The 20,329-nt window shown below is 41.7% G+C and overlaps 1 protein-coding gene across 2 annotated transcripts in view; it reads left to right on the top strand.

The window, feature by feature from the left end:
• MCUR1 (mitochondrial calcium uniporter regulator 1) overlaps positions 1-8,962 on the top strand; it is a 179,961-nt gene extending 170,999 nt beyond the window's left edge. For both annotated transcript variants that reach the window (XM_069218178.1, XM_069218167.1), the window contains one exon: positions 7,423-8,962. In XM_069218178.1, the coding sequence (XP_069074279.1) occupies positions 7,423-7,478 (56 nt within the window). In that variant the 3' untranslated portion in view covers positions 7,479-8,962. The remainder of the gene's footprint in view (positions 1-7,422) is intronic.
• The last annotated feature ends 11,367 nt before the right edge of the window (positions 8,963-20,329 follow it).

Below are 20,329 nucleotides of genomic sequence, written 5' to 3'. Positions count from 1 at the left end.
CTTCAGTTCTGCTCCTTAACTTGGTGATGGAAAGTAATTGATCTACATCTGTTGGAGAGTTGGTAATCTACTGACACACACAAGCTCCGTTCTCTCCATCCGTGTGGTCCATATGAGCTGTTGAGCACAAAAGCCCCTGGTGTGCCCTCCTTTCTTGGAACGCCAGCCTGAAAAAGTTAGCACAGAAATTGTCTTGCTGTCCTGACCCTTCTGTTTGCACACAGACTCCTTCATTCATCTGTGCCTGCGTTTAGAGAAATTGAACTTGCACATTTGAAAGGAACTCTGTGCTCCCAGCAAGTGTGCATTCTTTGACAATTGTCTCCTTTATTTCGAAGTCCTGCACCTCTTCTACAAAGGCAAAGCTTCCTCAAGAGGAAAATAAGTGAATTTAGTGTCTCTCTTAGAAGTTAGGTGAGTCTGCCTCGCAGCTGAGGTAGAGTTTGGAGTGGGCTAATTGTTCTTGGAGAGTGAAAGTGCCGGCTGTTGCGCTAAGGAGTTTTTCTCTGTTGAAAATGACTGGACACTAGAGCACCACAGAGCTTGCTTTGTTTTCACAAATGTGACTAATGTCAGAATAAGAATTTGTGGAGAGTGTTAAAGCATTTATTTGCATCTCAGTCAATTCAGGATAAGCAAATTATTATTTTTCAGGAGGCAGCCCCTTAAGAGACGCTTTTTTGGAAGTCCATCTCCAGAATCCAAAAGCTTCACAGCCAAGGAGAGCTCTCTGGGGTACTATGTTGCCAACCGGATCCACGCCTAGCAGAAATTATGAGCTACTATAGATGGATGTGTGAAAACAGATGCTCTGCTTTCCCTTCAGCCATCTCTGAAAGATTAGCTCATGAATGCCACCTTAATTAATGGCCTGTAAACATAGACAGGGTATGACAGGGCTGATCCACTCCTTGGGACCTTGATTTAGGAAACATGATTGCTGGTGTTTTGTTGTTGGACAATCAATTTACCCCATATGCTGTGCACCCAGATGGGACAGACCATGTTACAGGAGAGGTTAGCGACCAGACAAGCTACCCAGAGAAAAGTACTTTTGTGCTGAGTCAGAAACGTCAACAATAATAATTACGCGGAAATCCGCAAAGTGAGTAAAAATCTCTGTCGTGCTACGCAGTGTTCTGCGAGCAGCAGAATGCGTTAAGTCACGCCGTTTGCACTGATTTTTAGCACCAGGAGTTTGTTCTGCGCTGAAATATCAGAATGAATGGCACCATGCGCAAGAGGGCCCTGCTCTTTTCTACAGCTCGAGTAGCTTTTCTACTCGAGCAGCAGATTCCTCAACACAAACAGAAGGTTTCTCAGCGCAAGCGGTAGTGTCCGCCCGCGTTGAGACATCTCGCTGGGAGATGGTCTGGAGCAAGATTTTTCTTGCTCGCCAACTTATTGTTGGCGAACGGGGAAAAAACCTCTGCTGTGCTGAGTTTTTCTGAACTCCACGCTCTAAACAGAGGGCAGAGTGGGAAAAACTCTGCGAGCGGAGTGGAGTTCACCGCCAAGCCCTAATAATCCATCAGTAGGAATGTCTGTTTTCTCCTGTATGCCTCTCAAGCTAATTTCTCCTGTATGTCTCCCAGGCTAGACGTGTGATAACAAGAGTGAGATGGAAAGGAAATGGAGAAAGCACCAGGAATCTCAAAATTGATGTAGAAGTAAGAGTGTGCCCAACAGTATGAAAAGGACGAAGTCAGAAGAGCTGATGCAGGGAGTTCACTGTTAGGGCAAGATACAGTTGAGAACTTCAGGAAGGCAAGATAATGGAGGGATAACACAGAAGTCGGGGGGGGGGATGAAATTCACTTAATTTGCTTTTTGTAATTGTGCAAAATTTCAGCAAAATTAGACAAATGTGTATGTAATTACTCAAAATGCAAATCTGTCATTTAGCTTTATATTTTAGCATGAAATACATTCTCATGTAAATTTTTGACGCAAGAACGCATTTCGCACAAAATAAAAGTGCAAAAAAACTTAGCACAGCTGCTCACATTTTGTTGCTCTTGTGCGTTCATTGTAAACTTTTACAGCAAATGGCATGCTTGCTGTAAATGTATACCACAAATGATGCATGAATATGTGGAGTAGCATAATGGTATAATTTCAGGAATTTTGCATAACAAGCATTATGCAGAATTCCCCAAATTATGCAAATTATGCTGGTGTAATTCAAATTTCGCCAAGACTACACAGAAAAGAGAGTGTTGGCAAGTGACAGGTTTGAGACCCGTACTGGGATTTTATGTTGTTTTTTTTTCTTTCCTAGATATACGAGTTACATTTGCACTGTTTGTCAGATAAGGTTAATAGAATGATATGGCCCCGCTAAGGCATACATTTCTCTCATTGTCATAGCACATTATCATTGCCTGCTCATAGGACAGCTCCTGTAAGTAGTGTTGCTTATGACAAGACAGTGGACTGCTTGTTTGAGGACTGAATATTGAGGATTTCCTGTCCTAGTTGCTAGGATTGCCACCTATGGTCTAGTAGGTGTACTCTATGTTCATGTTACTCAGTGAGTTGCGGGGCAGAACTAGCTATTTACGTCTGTGTTAGGTTATAGTCATGAATATGCTGGCAGGCACACAGCGTGATGTGGTTAACAGGGTGGGAAGGGTGGCTAGTACAAGAAGAAACAAATATTTAATTTGCAGAATGTAACATTCAGGTGTGAGGGTTGTCAGAGAAGCAGTTTTTTTGGGGTGGGTCAATTATTTGAATGAAATTTGAATTGTGCTGGATAATGGGTAACCTTAAAATTTTGACTTGAAATGTGAGTAGTTTAAGATAGATGATTAAGAGCTTGTTGATAGTCTCCTTGTAGCCATGTAATATGCATGTAGCACTGAAACACAAAATGTATTTTTGAACCCACGAAGGAGCAAATTAGTATATTCTAATGTCAAACAGCACAATGGGTGTATTGGTTTAGATGGATCCATCGTAATGTTATAGATGATGCAAGCTCTCTACACTCTCGATTATGGACGGCTATCAGATCTGGCAAACTGGGCTTCAAGGTCCCTCTGAGCCCTAGGTGTTGCATTTCCTCAAGATGATCTACATGCAGGTTGTAGTCTGCTGAGCCTTGACCTTTATTGTACTTCTTATCCAGTGCAGGAGGTAGCAGCAGGATTTCTACCTTAGCTCAAAGGCCTTGAATTTTCTTATTGCTAGTCGAATTACAGCCTTGCTTCTGAGCTCCTTTCTAATCGCCAAAACATTGAGGGTGGTGGAAATACTGTCATTGTTGGTTTAGTGCTTTAAATATTACACAGGCAAGTTTGAATTGTATTTTGACTTTAAGGAGCAGCAAGTGGATATCTCACAGAACCATGGGTCAGGAGTTGTGTCATTGAAATTATTCAGTGTCTTGCCGCCAATTGAATGATGGGTTTTAGTGAAGCTGGTGTTGTTCTCGGCCGGCAAGTCTGTATTTCCATGGACTATTTGGAAAATAACCAATGTGTGAAATGTAAGCTAGAAGTCTAAGGGTTGCTGAAAAGTCTTCCTCTTTTTAGGGAATGTAGAATAAACCACGTAGATCTGAAATGGTGTTTGATGTTGGCATTTGTTGAGTTTCAAGCCAGAAATACTTAGATTTGATTCCTTAGAGGGGATGAATCAACAGCTTCTATCTCATTAAGCCATGCAGGACATATTTAGATTTGTTCTGATAAGAAAATGTGATTCATTTAATATTTTAAGAATTAAGCCAGAGGAAGTTAGTTGTCATACTGTTTTGGAAATCTTTCAAGCAGATGTGTAAGGTGATGTCTTGCACTGGGGACGTTTCCTTTTAAATGTGTGTCAAAAGCAAGTTTTCTTTTCATGACACCACACTTTTAAACAAAAGAAAGTCTATATTACGACCTTGCAGAATTCCTTATGTAATTTATTTCATGATCAAGGCCTATGTTCTCATCTTGATCATTTATTATAAATCGCTCAGAAAAGAGTTAAACCATGAGCGATGGTGCAAAGTGAATCCAATTTGATCCAATGAGGGTGTGCTGTGTTGATTGAACAAGAGTAAAACATGGAGCTCTTCCAGTGGGCTCACAGATTGGTGTCAGTGGGGGGAAATTCACAGGGCAGGCCAGAAAAAGGCAGCATGTTGCAGGACGCCTCAGCCTTCCTTGCATTTGATGGTCTTCATTCCAAAAATGCTACCCGGCACAATCCATAAAGTGTGGTCTAAGAACGCTTTGGTGGTATCGCTTAGCTGACTTTCCAGCTGCTGAAGAGAAATTGTATGATTTTCTTCCCTGAGAAGCAGGAATTGTGCAGTCAATAGCATGTTCACCGTGGCATTTCTCTTTCTTATATGGTAATAAACATCTTCAATTCAAAAAGTGTTAAGTGTATAATATGACATTTTAAATTAAGTCTGAGTCTATTGCTCAGCTATAACCACATCTTTTCTAATAAATGTTTGGTTGAAATGTTGCCAATATAAATAATAATAAATGTTACTTATAACTTATTTTGTGGATTCTTTCTTTGTTTCCTTGTTTTAGAATGTATTGAAGTTGCTATAGGATACAACTCCTGTTTATCATAAAAGCACACGTCATTTTCATTTTATTTTTACTTACGAATATTTAGAATACTATCACATCTAGTTGGCACAGTGGGAGGGAGTGGGTGCTGCATGAGATTCCCTTTCACGATGCTTGGACTTCAGCTTCGCCAGCCTTGCTCTGTTTGCCAGATGATGTTATTGCTGTTGAGGTGCTTTATTCACTATGTTCAAATTGTGAAGCTACCTTATCCTAAAACTGTTGGAAAACCTACTATTTTATATCCAAAGGGGGTTATTTTTGGTGCACACATAAGGCATCTATTTTTACATTGTTATATTTTTTATTCAATTTTGTCTGTGCCTGGCCTTGTTTAATCTCAAGGCTCTTATTAGTAATGATCGTTAGAATGCCATCTCTGCTTGCTGTTAGAATTGATAACTTCTTTATTTGTAATAAGGTATTTTAGCGGCATGTATGTGTTCCCTCCTATTTGATTGACCCAGTTTAAGGAGTCTTGATGAAGACTAGTCAATAGACTAGTATCCTCGAAGTTGCTCATTTTAAATAATGTGTTTCACTGCAATTTATTTGAAAATAACAAAGGTCACTTGAAGGATTTTCTCGCTTATCCTGAGTAGATTGTTTGCCATTGTCATTTGGTTGAGTTACTTGTAGGCTTCTGTTTTCAGCTTAATCAGGATGATAGTCTCCCTGTGTTTTTGACAGATCTTATGCCCTCAGAAGTTAAATAATCTTGCACGAGCTGAATATATTGGGTCTAACTGTTCTACCGGGAGAGGGCCAGTAGCCAATGAGAAAGGTTCAGCAACAGGTGGTGGTAGTTTTCGGGCAGGTTTTGCAAAAGGCAGTGCCATTTACTAATGCAAGTCCATATAGTTTGTGCACTGTTGATACTTTGTAGTACAGCTTTGCTAACCACAATTACACCTGAGGGCTTGCAACTCATGATCAGATTCAAGGTAGTTTGTGCATTTTCCAAGTTTCGCTTCTGGGAGCTGCAACCTGGTTTACATTCCAAACTTAGGGCCCGATTATGACTTCGGTGATCATAACGCCAGTCTGCTGCTGTAGCGGTTGAGAAAACGCCACCAAGCTGGCAGCATCTTGACTTGCTGCATTATGAGTTTCCCATGGGTTTGGTGGTGTGTCAGCGGCGTAGTCATAGTGGCGGCATGCTTCGGCTCTAGAAAAGAGTCAGAAACCAATGCCGGCCATACTGCGTGCCTCTCGCCAGTCGGGCGCACTGTTTCCTTGCATCATGTTTTGCAAGTGAAACAGTACGCGCACTGACCTTATGACATCAGAAGCCAGTTCATGGGCACCAGCTATTCACCCAAGAGCCAGTTATTTGTCTCATTACATGCCTTTGCGGCGACTCTCGCCGAAGAGGTCTGTGGAAAGGCATGTTGTGATTAGCCAGGCAGGAAAAATGCCAGGACCGCCTTCATTAACTACCTTTGCCTCTCCAGCATGTGGCGCGGCAGCTTTGATATTGGCGGTGGCGGCGGTATGGAGGTGGTGTTCCCGCGCACACCCTAATCAGGCGGTTGGACCGCCAGGTTTGTGGGGAGTCGGACCGCCGAGTATGCAGGCGGTCGGACTGCAGAAAAGCATCAGTGGTTCCCTTACCGCTGAAGTCATAATCGGTCCCTCAGTCTAAAATAATGCTACTTCTGACTCACTTATGTGGGATTTAGTAGAACAATTACACATAGTTATATCATTTAATTTATTGTATTTCTGGCTGGGATTCCTCCATCCCATACTGGATGCAAGTCATTGAAGATGGTGTGGACATAAACAAAAATACAAAATGAATGGGCCAGACTGTACGTACCTAGGCCCGTATTTATACTTTTTTTGCGCCGCATTTGCGTCGTTTTTTGATGCAAAAATGGCGCAAACTTGCAAAATACCATTGTATTTTGTAGGTTTGCGCCGTTTTGCGTCAAAAAGCGGCGCAAATGCGGCGCTAAAAAAAAGTATAAATACGGGCCCTATTATGTTCTGTGCTTAAATATGATTACCTGTGGAGGTATTGCCATATTTTCCAGCCTGTCAGGTGCATGCTTATGTGCTTGCTTGTTCTTTGAAGGTTGGAACGAAAGATGAAGAGAATGATAACTGGTGACGTCTGGGTTGGTTTTTAACTATATATAGGATAAACACATTAAACTGTTAATACTAGGTTTTAATGGAGAGGACCATCTCCAATAGGGCTGCATGTTGCTCCCTCCATAGTAATTGTAGGTACATCGAACAAATGTAAGGCAAGTGTAGCCAACCACATAAGTTTCCGATGAGCAATTTTAAATGATTCTTCGCTCTTCTAGATATATGATCAGAACAATGAGTGTTTAAGTGCTCACACCACAAACAGAGCTGCCTCTACAAGCTTGAATATTAAATGTTATTTACCTAATAGGCACTCGTTTTATCAACCTGTGCATGAGATGCTGATTCAGATCTCTTGGAAGTCAAAACATTAGCCTATAGCCCTGTGCAGGTGGCCTATGCAAAAGGCCATCTTGCCAGCTTGTGAAATGGTACATGTCTTGCTATGCACTTGCTGCTTCTTTTCCTACAATACGTGTACTGAAGTGATTTTCGCCCATCATTTCTTATGGTTTTGCATCCATTACTATTGACGTCCTTTTCCCAATCCCAGACCGGACCCCTTACACGGAGGTAACTTAAATGACACTTCTCATTTGGGTTGATCACTCTTTGAATTTTGATCTCTAGGCAGATGTTTTTCTGAGGCATTAATACAGACACAGAATTGCAATGTCATGAAGTTTTCTGTTATAGCTGTAAAATGTAATTTTCTTTATGATGTTTTGTTTCCCCCCTGTAGGTTCTGTATTCACATGCCTTACCATCGTTTTGGGATTTTACCGTCTATGGATGTGAAAAAAACATATTTCCCTATTCAATGGACCTCATACTGTCGTGCCTTACCATAACCACAGAGAGAACATTTGCTGCATGAGATGAATGTATCTGTGATGATTCTTCACAATATACCCATATGAATATATTTTCTATTTATTCGTGGTGCCTTTGAAATACGACCATTGAATGCAACAACAAAGGGCACTGAACATTCCTTTTATCAGTTTACTTATTAAATGCCTGTTTTATTAGGAGATGCACAAACAGTCGAAATACAATTTAGGCAGCCTGTCATGTAATTTTTTCACGATTTATTCCAATTTTTGTTTAATTATTTTCTTTGTGCTGCTCTAATTTGTTTACGTTGCCGTCCATGTCCATATGACTATTTGTTCTGTATGATAAGGAAGCCTCCAGTGGTAAGAACCCAGCCAGTATGTTTCATTTATCATATTCATGTGCATTTTGTATCCACTTGCCTCACGTGCCTGACAGATATCCTCCTAATCTTCTTCAGATCAATTGATGTAGGTCAGACAGTGGAAGTTGAACATTTCCTACCGATGTGTTTCTCATTAGAATGGGTTCATATTGGCTACACGAAATGTGCAGTTGTCTCTTTTTTTACCAACTTCTTGACACCTTTAAAGAAAAATGTTCTTCACAAGTTGTAGAAGTTTAAAAAATAGTGGGTGTGAAATTTCGAAAAATGCTTTTGGAGGAAAATTCCTTTTCATAATTTTTTTTTGCCCAAATTGGACGGTCTACAAAAGTAGAAATGCAGAGTAAGTTATATGTCCTAGCACATCTTAGTTAAAATTGGTGAAGTGGATATTTTTACGCCATTGTGGTAAGTTAACTGCTGCTTTATGAAAAGTTAACATTTCTATACTTATTTGCTTTTAGCACTAAAATAATTGTACATGATAATCACTGAAGCAACGTATAACGTATGCTTACTGCTATATAAACATAAATGAATGTAAATTTGTCAACAGACACATTTAATAGAAACAAATGTATACAAATATGTGCATTGAATCGTGCGCATACAAAACGATGTTAAGAATGTTATCCTGTCAACCCTGTAGAAAGGCCAGTCTTTCTTGCAACACCCAAATGTTAAAGGCTTTTCTGTACTCCTCAATACTTTAGAAAATCTCCAAATAGCTCAGATAAAATGTAAAGTTTTGGAGGTAGTCATTTATTAACAGCATCAGAACTATTAACTGATATTTTCTGTTTTTCTACATACCTTTCAATATTATAATTGGCCATTTCTTATACCATTCCTAGGATGGTGATACTACTCCCTTGTAAAAAAACAAATGGTCTTAAAAATTAATTTACAATATGAAATCAGAGCTTTGTAGTAACACATATTATGTACATTTAAATTGTATGCATAAGTGTGACACAAAATGAATGCTATGATTCTTTATTAGGGAATCTCATTTTCCTTAATTTCTGAAAAAGTCACACTAATAAAACAATACAACGAATTGCTTACTTGTTTTGTGGTGATTATTGAATTAGGTCTTGTTTCTGTTTTTTTAAAAGAAAATAACTTGTTTTTATCTTGCAGAGAAGGATAAATTAGTATTTAAAAATTGGCACAATAACCACTGGTTGACTTGAAAGCCATAGAAAGTCAATCTAGGGTAATAAAGAGAACGGCAGCCAGTGTGTTCACTGCATTACTGGTAGCTTTCAGTAGTACGATTAACTAACTGTCATGCCATGCTTTTTTTTAAGGATGGTCATTAATTGGTGTAGCGCGCGTTATTTAACAGTACATTTTCAGATCCGCGATCTCTTCAGCAACTGCCTATAGTATAGAATCTTGGATTCACATTCACCTGTGCTTGAGTGGCCAAATCAATTAAGTTGTCAAGAAAACCTACTTTCATATCGACCATAAACCTCACCCACTACTTTGGTACACACAGAAGACATAAGCTGTCCAAGCCTGTGGCAATATTCTACATCAGTGGTTCTTAAACTTTTGACTTCTGTGGACTCCAACTGAATCATTATTGGAATCTGTAGAGTCAAACAGAGACATTACTGGAAGCCGGGGACCACTAAACAATACACAGAAATACAGAAACAAACCTTCATCAAACAAATACACAAATGATGAAAAAAGTTGCTCAAATTTTCAAACAAATATAAAAAAAACTAAATTGTAATTTTATTAGGCAGGTTAGAGCTTTTGTAAATTCAATTGAGGCAATACTATATTCTGTTTAAAGCACCTGCAATGCTCCCGCTAATCAATCTCACGATACAGATTTAAATTTTAGCCTCCAATTTATTTATTTTTCACATAGACACATTTTTAAATTTTCAGCTGAACATTTTGATACTTTACTTATATGCACTTTATTACTCTGTTAATAATAATTTTCTTAGCAGTCACGGACCCCCTCAGTAGACTTCGCGGACCCCCAGGGGAAACCAGACAGCAGATTAAGAACCTCTGTTCTACATGCATGATCATAATTTCCTCTGCTGTGGCCTGTCCAAAACTGTTGTGGCCAAACTGTTGATTAGGCAAAATCAAGCAGCTAGACTAATCTGAAAGCCAAACCACACATCCAATCTTCCTACAGAGCTCTTCACTGGTTTCCCATCAAAAAGGGATTGAAGTCTAACGTGCTTAATGTGGTTCCTACAGCTATTCACAACACTGGTTGTACTTACTCTCAAAACATGTTCTACAGACAATGGTATGTTATGTTAGTAGAACTTGATACAACGCAGTGACTCACTCCGAAGTGGTATTTTGGTTCTCCCCAGAGGCAGGACAAGGCAACCAGTCAAAATAACCAGGTCTTCAGATGTTCTTTTTGAAATGTTTGAAGTCAGAACAAGATAGAATATGGAGGGGAAGCTTATTACAGTAATGAGGGACAAGGTATGAAAAGGACCAGCTGCCATATTTCGATGTGCGAATAGGGCAGAGACACAATAGCAGTTTACCATTTTATGTAACGTTCTGCAAGGGCAGTAGTAAATGAGTTTCTCCCATAGGTAAACCTGTCCCATGCTAACCACAGATTTATAAGTGAGACAAAGAAGTTTGTACAAGGATTGTTTACTTACTGGAAGCTAGTGAATATTTTGCACGTAGGGACAGATGGGAAGCCTGGAGGAAGCTTACTGACCAGGCATGCGGCCGTATTTTGCACAACCTGCAATTTAGAGACAAGTGACTCATTGGCTGCTACCATTAAGGCATTCCTGTAGTTGATATGACTCATTATAAGAGCTTGAATAAATAAGAGTTCACCTAGACCTTGCCGGGAGCCACTGAAACACTTCTCTAAGCAGCCTCATGGTGCCGAAGCAGGCACCACAAATAGTGTTAACCTAATCCCTCATAGACAGGTTCTTGTCAATAAGAATACCAAGATTTTTAGATGCTCTTCTGGGGCAAGAGGCTGAGCCTAACTCAGAAGGCCACCACTCTACTTACCAGTAGGCTTGAGCCTTTCCAAACAGCAAAATCTCAAGCTTGTCTCCACTGAGCTGTATTGAGTTCAGAGTCATCCATATGGCGATTTTCCTCATACAGTGAGTAAACCTGTTTTTGACATTTTCCAGGTTATGCCAAAAAGGGATGATTAACTGGGTATCATCTGCATAGTTTGCAATGCAGTCCATAAATGAATACTACTTTTATACCTTCAGTACGGACTTCTCATAGTGTGTCGTTGATGCATTTCGGCCTGTCAAATCCTAGCCTCTTATGGATGAATCAACCACAAAAACAGCCTGTGGCAAAACCATGAAGCACAGTCACCATCCGTACCGTTAATGTCACATTGTTCACTGGGCCGGAACATTCCTGATTCAATTAGATCATCGTTTACTTCTGAAGCTTACACAGTGCCCAACCCTACATTCACTGACACGAGAATGATCTCTCTGGAGGATTAATTTCCGACCAACTATCTTGCCCTCTGTTCTGTAAACACCACCTGCCTCTTGGTGCTACACCCATGGTCTATGGGACATGGTCAGTTGGATCTTACCTGCGGTCCCAGACAACTTATGAGCATCTTTAGCAGAAAGGCAGGGATATGGCTACATTGGTTACCTGGTCTGTCTTGGATACAACCAAGTGCTTGGGTCAGGCAATTATGCTTAAGTGCCACACTTGAATGAAGCCCACAGGATTTCTTAATGGATACCATATGATGCTTCTTGCCTCTTTGGTGAGAAGGTGGACTCTGTCCTTGAACAGTTTAAAGAGAGTTGTGCCACAGCTTGTTCATTGGGTCTCTCCACACTTGCCAGAAAGGCTCCCCAACAATTTTGTCCCTTTAATGGATACGCCAGAGGTTTGGCTTATGGATTATGCCAGACCCCACTACCAGTGCAACAAGCCCCTCAAGTCCTTTTGGACTATGGCTTCCAGAGACAGTGCAGGGCATCAAGGACAGCGCACAACTCAGTCCCCTCCCCATTCGGCAAGAACCTCAAAACCACTTTAGTGTGTCCTATGCAGCTCACAGTCACCCTGTAAGAGGGCTGATCTGCCACTTTCTTCAGGGTGGCAAAACATCACTTCTGACTGATGGGTCCTTCAAATTATCCAACAGGGCTATGCCCTTTAATTTCCTTTTGCCCAGCCACAGCTTCCATCACCATCAGATTGGCTGCTGGAGAACCACTTGTCCATTTTGCAGCAGGAAGTGCAGGTTGTTTTGACCAAGGAGGCCCTAGAGAGGTTTGCGGCTACTGAATTAGGACTGGGTGTTATTCCTGCTACTTCCTTGTGCCGAAGAAGGACGGGGGCCTCTGCCTTATTTTAGATCTTTGCCCTCTAAGTGCCTCAGTCCCTCTCAGTGCCTTCCTGTGACAGGACAAATTCAAGATGCTCATACTGGCCCAGGCTCTATATACCTGGAATCCCCGACACTGGATGATAGCTTTGGACCTGCAGGATACGTATTGCCATATTCCTACATTAGAGGCACACCGGTGCTGTGTTTCATAGTAGGCCAGGAGCATTTTCAGTTTTTGGCCTCACCAGTGCCATTCAGGTGTTCATAAAAGTGATAGTGGTGGTCATAGGACACCTTCAGAGGTTGGGGCGACATATGTGGTCTCTGCAATAGTATCTGAAGTTCTAATGAGAGCACCACCAGGGAAACCTATCAGATTGCATTCAGGTTTCAGAGGAGACTGCAAAAGATCTGCAGTGGTAACTGATCGACTGCGGTTGGACCAACGGTAGACCTCTCTCCTCATCCAACCTAGAGCTCATGGTGGTAGCTGATGCAACAATGCTGGGTTGGGAGGGCCATCTGAGAGAGGTGGAGAACTGAGGACTCTGGATTTTGGTGGAAACCCAGCTCCCCATCAGTCTTTTGCGTTGTGGACGATTCACTTGGCATTGATGCCTTACTGCCAACCATCAAGGGGAGGCTGGTTTAGGTTCTTATGGACAACACTACCACCATGTGGTAGTGCAACAAACAGAGTGGGGTGGGGTCTTGGATCATGTGCCAGGAGGTTCTTTGCCTCAGGAAATGGTTGAGTTGTCATGGCACCTCCGTGATCGTGAACCACTTGGTAGGATCTTTCAATTCTGGGCCAGACAAACTCAGCTGCTGATGCCTAGCAGACCATGAATGGCAATTACATCCAGAGGTGATGCAACATATTTTCCAGCAGTGGGTACAACCTTGGCTCAGTCTCTTCACCACTGCCAAGAATGCACACTGTCAACAATTGTACACGCTGGAATTCCCAAGAAGGCTTTCTCTCTCAAACACATTCCTCTTAAAAAAATACCTCACCTTGTGAATAGATACAAAAGGAGTGTTTCCCAAGGTGTTGGATCAGTTGCATCAATATGTCCATCTTGACAGATCTGGCTGTCTAGGCAAGTAGTGCTTTGTGAATGTGTGCACTGAAGCCCACATAGCAGCCTGCCAAATGTCCAGCAATCTGCAGTTTATCAGTCCATCAGAAGAACAACTTAAGTAACTTTGGTAATGCTCTTCTTGGTGGATAATGTAACTGCACATTCCTCTCTGCCCTGCTCTGAGGTATGGACTCCTTTCTTCCATTTAAAAAGCCCCCAATCTAGAGATCTGCACACTGATCATACCAATTTGATGATGGGCTCTGTGTCTGAGGGCACAAGCTGAAAGAAACGGACGTCAGTGGTGATAGGTAAGGTTTATATCTGGCTCAGTTTGTCACTTCCGGAGCAGAGAAAAGTCTGTGCTGACCCACATATTGCCACCTGTCCGTGCGAAGGAGAATTGTTTAGAGTTTTCCGGATCCAGTCTGACGCCTGAGGAATAGTCACCTGTTGAGGAAACTGCGGTTACGTAGAGTGTTGTGTAGCTTTTTTAGTTATAGCTCCATGCACGTTATTTTAACACACTAGACCGCTGTGAACATTAAACTAGATATATTTTATTCAGCTTCGTCTTATTATTGTTACAATAACCATTTTTACGGTCTTGTTTTATTTTCCGTTCATCTAACAGTTTTTGCCTAGGCCAGCACTCTGTTCTCAAACAAGACATTCTTGATCACTCTGTGCTTCTTCCAAGGCTACAGCACGGTACATTGCCGGTGAACATGGTAGAAGTTTATTCTCCAACATTCGTAGAAAATACACATCCTTACATAGGGACATTTTCTCAGAACATCAGTTGTGTTGTTATAAAAACACTTCCTTGTCCCTTACACGTTAGAGGGAGATTCCAGCCAGTGAACCACAACTGTATGCTGATTGCTGAATGCTTTGCTACAGATGCTAACGCAGACCGCAGATCTTTCCTCAGGTATGGGGGTTGATGTCTTCCAGGGGAACCTGAAGGGCAGAATTAGAGCTTAACATGCTGTGCTCGATCAGAACCTAGGTAGGGATTAGTCCATCGATTATAGTGACAATATGATAGCGTTGTTTTTATGCTTCACTCTTCTCGTCACAATTTTAATACTGTCATGTTGTGTCATCCTGGTTATTGCAGCTCACGCTTTGCTATCTAAGATGCAGTTGTTTTATTAAATTCATTATTAAAACATCTACTGCTTCTGTTTGTCATTTATATATGAGACTGGATTGTAAATGAGAGACGGATGAGACCTGAGTGACCACGACTTCCCTGAGAAGCCAAGTATGTCATGCGCTCGGCTGCCCAGTCATCACTATCCTTGGGTAGAGATGAGGCACTGCTAGTTAGCCGGAGCAGAACCCAGATTCGAGCGACAGATGTCACCCACAGTGGGTTAGACTTAGGGGGTTATTCCAACTTTGGAGGAGGTGGTAATCCGTCCCAAATGTGACGGATTTACCACCAGCCGTATTACGAGTTCCATAGGATATAATGGACTCGTAATACGGCTGGTGGTATATCCGTTACTTTACCGTCACTTTTGGGACGGATTACCACTTCCTCCAAAGTTGGAATAACCCCCTTAGTCTTCCACACCGCAGGCGATTCTGCCGCTCAAATCCAGTAGTCTCATTAGAATAATGGGAGCCTACGTGATATGGCCCTGCCAACGTTTAGTCAGGCTCTAATTTTCGGGTCCTCCGGAGTATCTCTGTCTCATTATATACAATGACACCTCAATACCGTATACGGAGACGTCCGTGGTACTGAGGATTTCCACCCCAGCTACATAGGTTATCCTATTTGTAGCTGGAGGTCATTCAAGCTTAAACTTTAAAAGGAAACCCCTATTTGGTGTGCCTACTCTGAACTTATAGTCTGTCTATAATGGTGAATCCACAGCAGATACAAGTAGCAGTTAATATGAGACAACCTCTGACTGCACATTCATTAGCAAATGGCCTAACGCCCCAGGGTGGTCCAGTCACATTCGTGGTGGATGCTGATGCAGCCTATAGAACAGAACTTTTGTATTCTTGGGTCACATTTCCAGCAGTTGATGGGTACACAAATACATTTCATCATTATACACTTGCAAATGCACCTGGACAATACAGAGCATACGCATATTTAGAAGTACCTTTATCTTATCAAGAACATAATAATTGGCTTGATGGCGCCCTACCCCACACAATTTTACCAGTAACGTTAGGTCCTCTAAGTAACGATGGTCCTACCTGGCCTTTATTGGCCACCTATACACCACATCCTGCAGTTGCATATTTAGCGGTAGCTGAGGTTCGTCGTTTATATACAGAATTAACAGCAATGTATAGGCGATTAGTACAATTCGTAATGCAGACATTAAATACAAACCCAGCACGTGCTGCTCCAGCACATCCACATGCAGAAACACCAGGTATAAACCCTTCAACTGTACATTTGATCATGGGAAAAGTACCTGCCAAACGGGAGGAAACTCAGTTTTGGTTAGCATAAAAAATTAATACGCTGGAGGCAGTATTTCCCAATATGGGACCTCAGGATAAGCATAGAATATTAACGATGTGCTTGCCTTTTGGGATGGGCCCTACAGTAGATAACTGTAATACCTGCGGCACTGTATTTGCCGTGCTCTATACAACCGCACACCAACACTTGCCAATTTACCAGAAGTTTTGAAGCAAATTCAAGATGAATACGGGGCTGCCCCGGCCCTAGATTTGGGGATGCATTTGATGGGCAATTTTGCCACAGTATCCTCAATCATTTTAAGTAACCTTAAAGGGGAAGCGGTCGCACTTGCAGTTCCGCGACAGGATCAGGAACGCGAGCTGCCTAAGATAATTGCAGAGACCTATTCTAGCATTGGTCGAGACAGTTTAGGGGCCAGATCATCTAAACCACAATTTCAGGGCAAATCGAACAAAGATTTTCCCAAGCAAGCACCTGAGGGTACTAAGAAACGCTGGGATAAAAAACAACAAACTCCTAAAAAAGAGAGGGGAGAATCTCTGCGTACGGAGACCCCGCAGAACAGATATAATCTCAGAAATCGAGATAATATAAAAATGCCTGATAGATATCAATATATTGATACACGCCAATCTTGTTCCTTTCAGGACTCATTGGAAAAAAGAAATGAGAGATGTGAGCAGTCAGAGTGAAGAACAGAGTACATGAAACCGAGACAGGAATCACATCGCTCATCGGAGGTTTCTGTAAAAAATGAAGAGAAACCCACCCAACAAAAACCCCAATGCAAAAAGAAAAAAGTTGCAGCAGTCGCAGTCCGACATGCCCTTCAGGAAGAGGGTCCTCTTGAAGAACAAGAAGTGGGCTCTAGCATTGCTAGACAGCGCGGCAGAGGTCACAATAGTTCGCTGGAGTCTTCTAGAGCATCTGGAGGAGAAGGCAACTGATGACTTTCTACAAGTAGAAACTGCGGACATGCATGTCACCACACCTGATAGGGTGTATAAAGTAACGCTACAGTTAGAAGGAGACATTGAGCGCATAATAGACGCAATCTTTTGGGATCACGTGGTAAACATATATGATGGTTTGTTGGCCGAACATGATTGGCCACCTGAATTTGTCCGTAGTTGCCCTTATGGGGAAGATGTGATTAAGACTTCCTTCTCGCCCCTCGTTCCAGAGGAACACGCTGAATCCTATGCCATTGATTAGGCTTTGGCACAGGCACCTGCATTAAACCGAAATCACCTAGGATGGGATAGAGAATCCCCCTACCATGTAATTTTTTTTTTTTTTTTTTTTTTTTTTTTTTGTCCTCATAAAAGCCCGTTCTTCCCAAACGAGGGTCATCAACCTGACCCCCCTCACAAAAGAGGAGGCACACATATCCTCACCTCTCCCGGTCTTATCCACATCTGTACGCTTATAAACCAGCATATGATGTTATCCAGGCCAGCCGAATACATCACTTGAAATACGAGGTTGGCCTACTAGAAGGAGGGCAAATAATCATTGGACCAAAGAAAGGAAAAAATCACACTGTTCAACATTTTCCCAAATTTCCCAACAATCCTTCCTTTTTTCAGGGGGGCCAAGGGCATCAAAACGACAATAATAATTAACAGAATCAACCAATCGGAAACAGAAGGAGGGGAAGAGGAGATCCATTGAAAACAAATTTGTCTCCTAGCTAGTAAAATCAACAAAAACATCATATCCCTCTGGGATTTAAGTAATTTAAGCCCCTCCGGAGCTACCCCGAAGATCACTAAAATGGGAGTTACCTCTATATCAGGATTTATCATATACTTAAGGATAGCACCTATATTAGACCAAAAACCTCCAAGCCTGCTACATTTCCAAAACATATGAGTGTCATTCGCTTTAGGCTCCCCTCGACGTGGACAGCTTTTAACTGACTTCCCCAGCCCTGATAGCCCTTGAGGGGACCAATAAGCTCTGTATAAGGTAAACAAATGATTATTCTTTAGGGGGGGTGGCCTAACAACCGACCAAAGCGTGGAACAATATGTTTCCCATATCTCAGCCAAATCCAAGGAAGGGAAGACCTCGCCCCATCTCCTCTCCACTAAAAGAAGACTTACCTCAGAGGCTTCCCTTAATGCCTGATACCAAACCGCAATTTCCTTGGGAACCGAGACCTGAATTAATTTCTCTTCCCAGGCATTCCCCCAAACCCCCTGATCCTTAAGATTTGCTGCCCAACTAGCTAGATGCAGATACTTAAATTTCGAAGACCTATGTTCGGTTATTCCCTCAAACCTCTCCCAGACCACCATGTTTGAATCCTCCATCAACTGTCCCCAGTAACTCACCCCCCTTAATGGAAGTGATAATTTATCCAACAAACATTCTGGGGTGCCAGGGGAATCGCACACCGGAGCCAAGGATGCTTGTCTAACCCACCACCACACCCTGGCAGCGTCCCTGAGGATCTTCAACCGTATCTTTTCAAAATATTTAGGGTGGCCAAACTTATATAAAAAGTACCTACCAGCCTCGAACAGCTCCAGAGTCATTCCAGACCAAAAGATCGCATATTCTGATCTATCACATAGCAAAATCCAGACATTCTTCAGATGGAAGGCTAAATAATACTTAGAAAAGTCTGGGGCTGCAATACCACCTTTCCCCTTTGTCCTACATAGTTTCTGCCAGGCAATCCTAACCCCCTTAGAAGCCCACACAAATGAAATTAAATCTCCCTGCAGTTTTTTAAACCAACTTTTCATAAATTCCAACGGAATTGCATTAAACACAAAGGTAAACTTTGGAAGGATAATCATTTTAAGAATATTTACCCTCCCAAGAAAAGATAATGGGAGGCCCGCCCATATTCTAAGCAATCTGCGAATCTCTATATACACTAAATCAAAATTTGTCTTGGCTATTTCACAGAGGGTGGCGGTAACTTGTATCCCTAAATATCTGATTTGTTGTTTAACCAAGGGACTATTGAACATGGTATTCCAACAAATAATTTCTGTTTTATCCGAGTTTACCAAATAGCCTCACACTTTGCCAAAATCCTTTAAACATTGTACAATTCCAGGAAAAACCCCAGTCAGTTCATCTGTATAAATCATTAAATCGTCTGCTTATAACGCAACCTTTTTCATCCAACCTTGACATTGAAACGGGGGGATCTGACTGTCAGCCCTAATTTTTGCGGTTAACGGTTCAATGTACAAATCAAAAAGAAGAGGGGACAGTGAGCAACCCTGGCGTGTTCCTCTTCCGATTTTAAATTTTTGGGACATTCTATCATTAACCAGAATGCTGGCAACCGGGGCTCTGTAGATAGCCTCAACTGCACTGATAAATCTTGAACCCAGTTTACACTTCTCCATAACATTAAAAAAAAAAAAAAAAAAATTACCCTATCAAATGCTTTAGCAGCATCAAAAGTTAGAACCGTCAGCGGAACTCTGCTTAAAGCAGCCAAATCTATTGCGCCTAACAAGTCATGAGTCAGCTCGTGCAGTTGTCGTTCTTTGATAAAGCCTTTTTGACCTTCATGGATCAACTTCCTCATTAACCATTGGAGTCTCTTAGACAGAACATATGTATACAGTTTATAATCTGAGTTCAACAAGGAAATTGGTCTATATGAACTACACAATTCCGGATCTTTCCCAGGCTTTAAAAGAAGACTTATCACTGCATCATTCCAGGAAGTAGGCATGTCTACCCCTTCCTGTAAAAGAAAGTTAAACAACTCTACCAAGACGACCTCATCACAAAGTGCACAGTATAGCTCATTAGGGAGCCCATCGGGACCCGAGGCCTTCCCTTTTTTCAAGACTTGAATTGCTGCCCTGACCTCTCCAGTATCTATACTCCTAGAGAACTGTAGCCTTTCAACATCCGTTAACTGAGGGAGATACACCCCCTCTAAGTAACCCTTAACCAGTGCTTCCGAACAGGTCAGGTCTTCAGTGTAGAGGTCCTGAAAGAAAGTCACAAAAGCCTCTTCTGTTCCAACAGAATCTGTACATAATGTACCAGTTGCCTCTGATTTAATAGATGTAATATCATTTTTAGAGTGATCCGTCTTGGTTTACCAGGCTAAAAGTTTACCACAGCCTTCCCCATATTCATAATTAGCAAACCGGCTGCTATCCCAGCTCTTTCTGCTTTTCCCCTCCAGAAACAAAGCTAAATCTATTTTAGCCGAGTCTAATTGGACATCCAATAAATCTGACTGATTTCTCTCGCCTGTATAATTAAAGATAACTTCCTGCAAGGATGCCACCCGAGATTCAAGTTGCTCTAGCTGATTCTTTTCTTCTCTATATTTGAAAGTAGCTAGACCCACCAACCTCCCTCTAATAAATGCTTTATATGCATCCCACAAAGTCTGCAAGGTAGTGGAACCATAATTAAATTCAAAAAATTATTTTGTATCTTTCCTCAATCCCTCAACAATCGTCTGGTCCAAAAAAAGGGTACGATTAACTATCGATCTGTAGGATAAGGGTTGAATTTGGAAATAAATAT

This window comes from Pleurodeles waltl, chromosome 2_1, assembly GCF_031143425.1.
Source record: "Pleurodeles waltl isolate 20211129_DDA chromosome 2_1, aPleWal1.hap1.20221129, whole genome shotgun sequence".
Classification (NCBI taxonomy): Eukaryota; Metazoa; Chordata; class Amphibia; order Caudata; family Salamandridae; genus Pleurodeles; species Pleurodeles waltl.
Note: the sequence above shows the minus strand (reverse complement) of the source record. Positions and strands in the feature narration are given on the sequence as shown.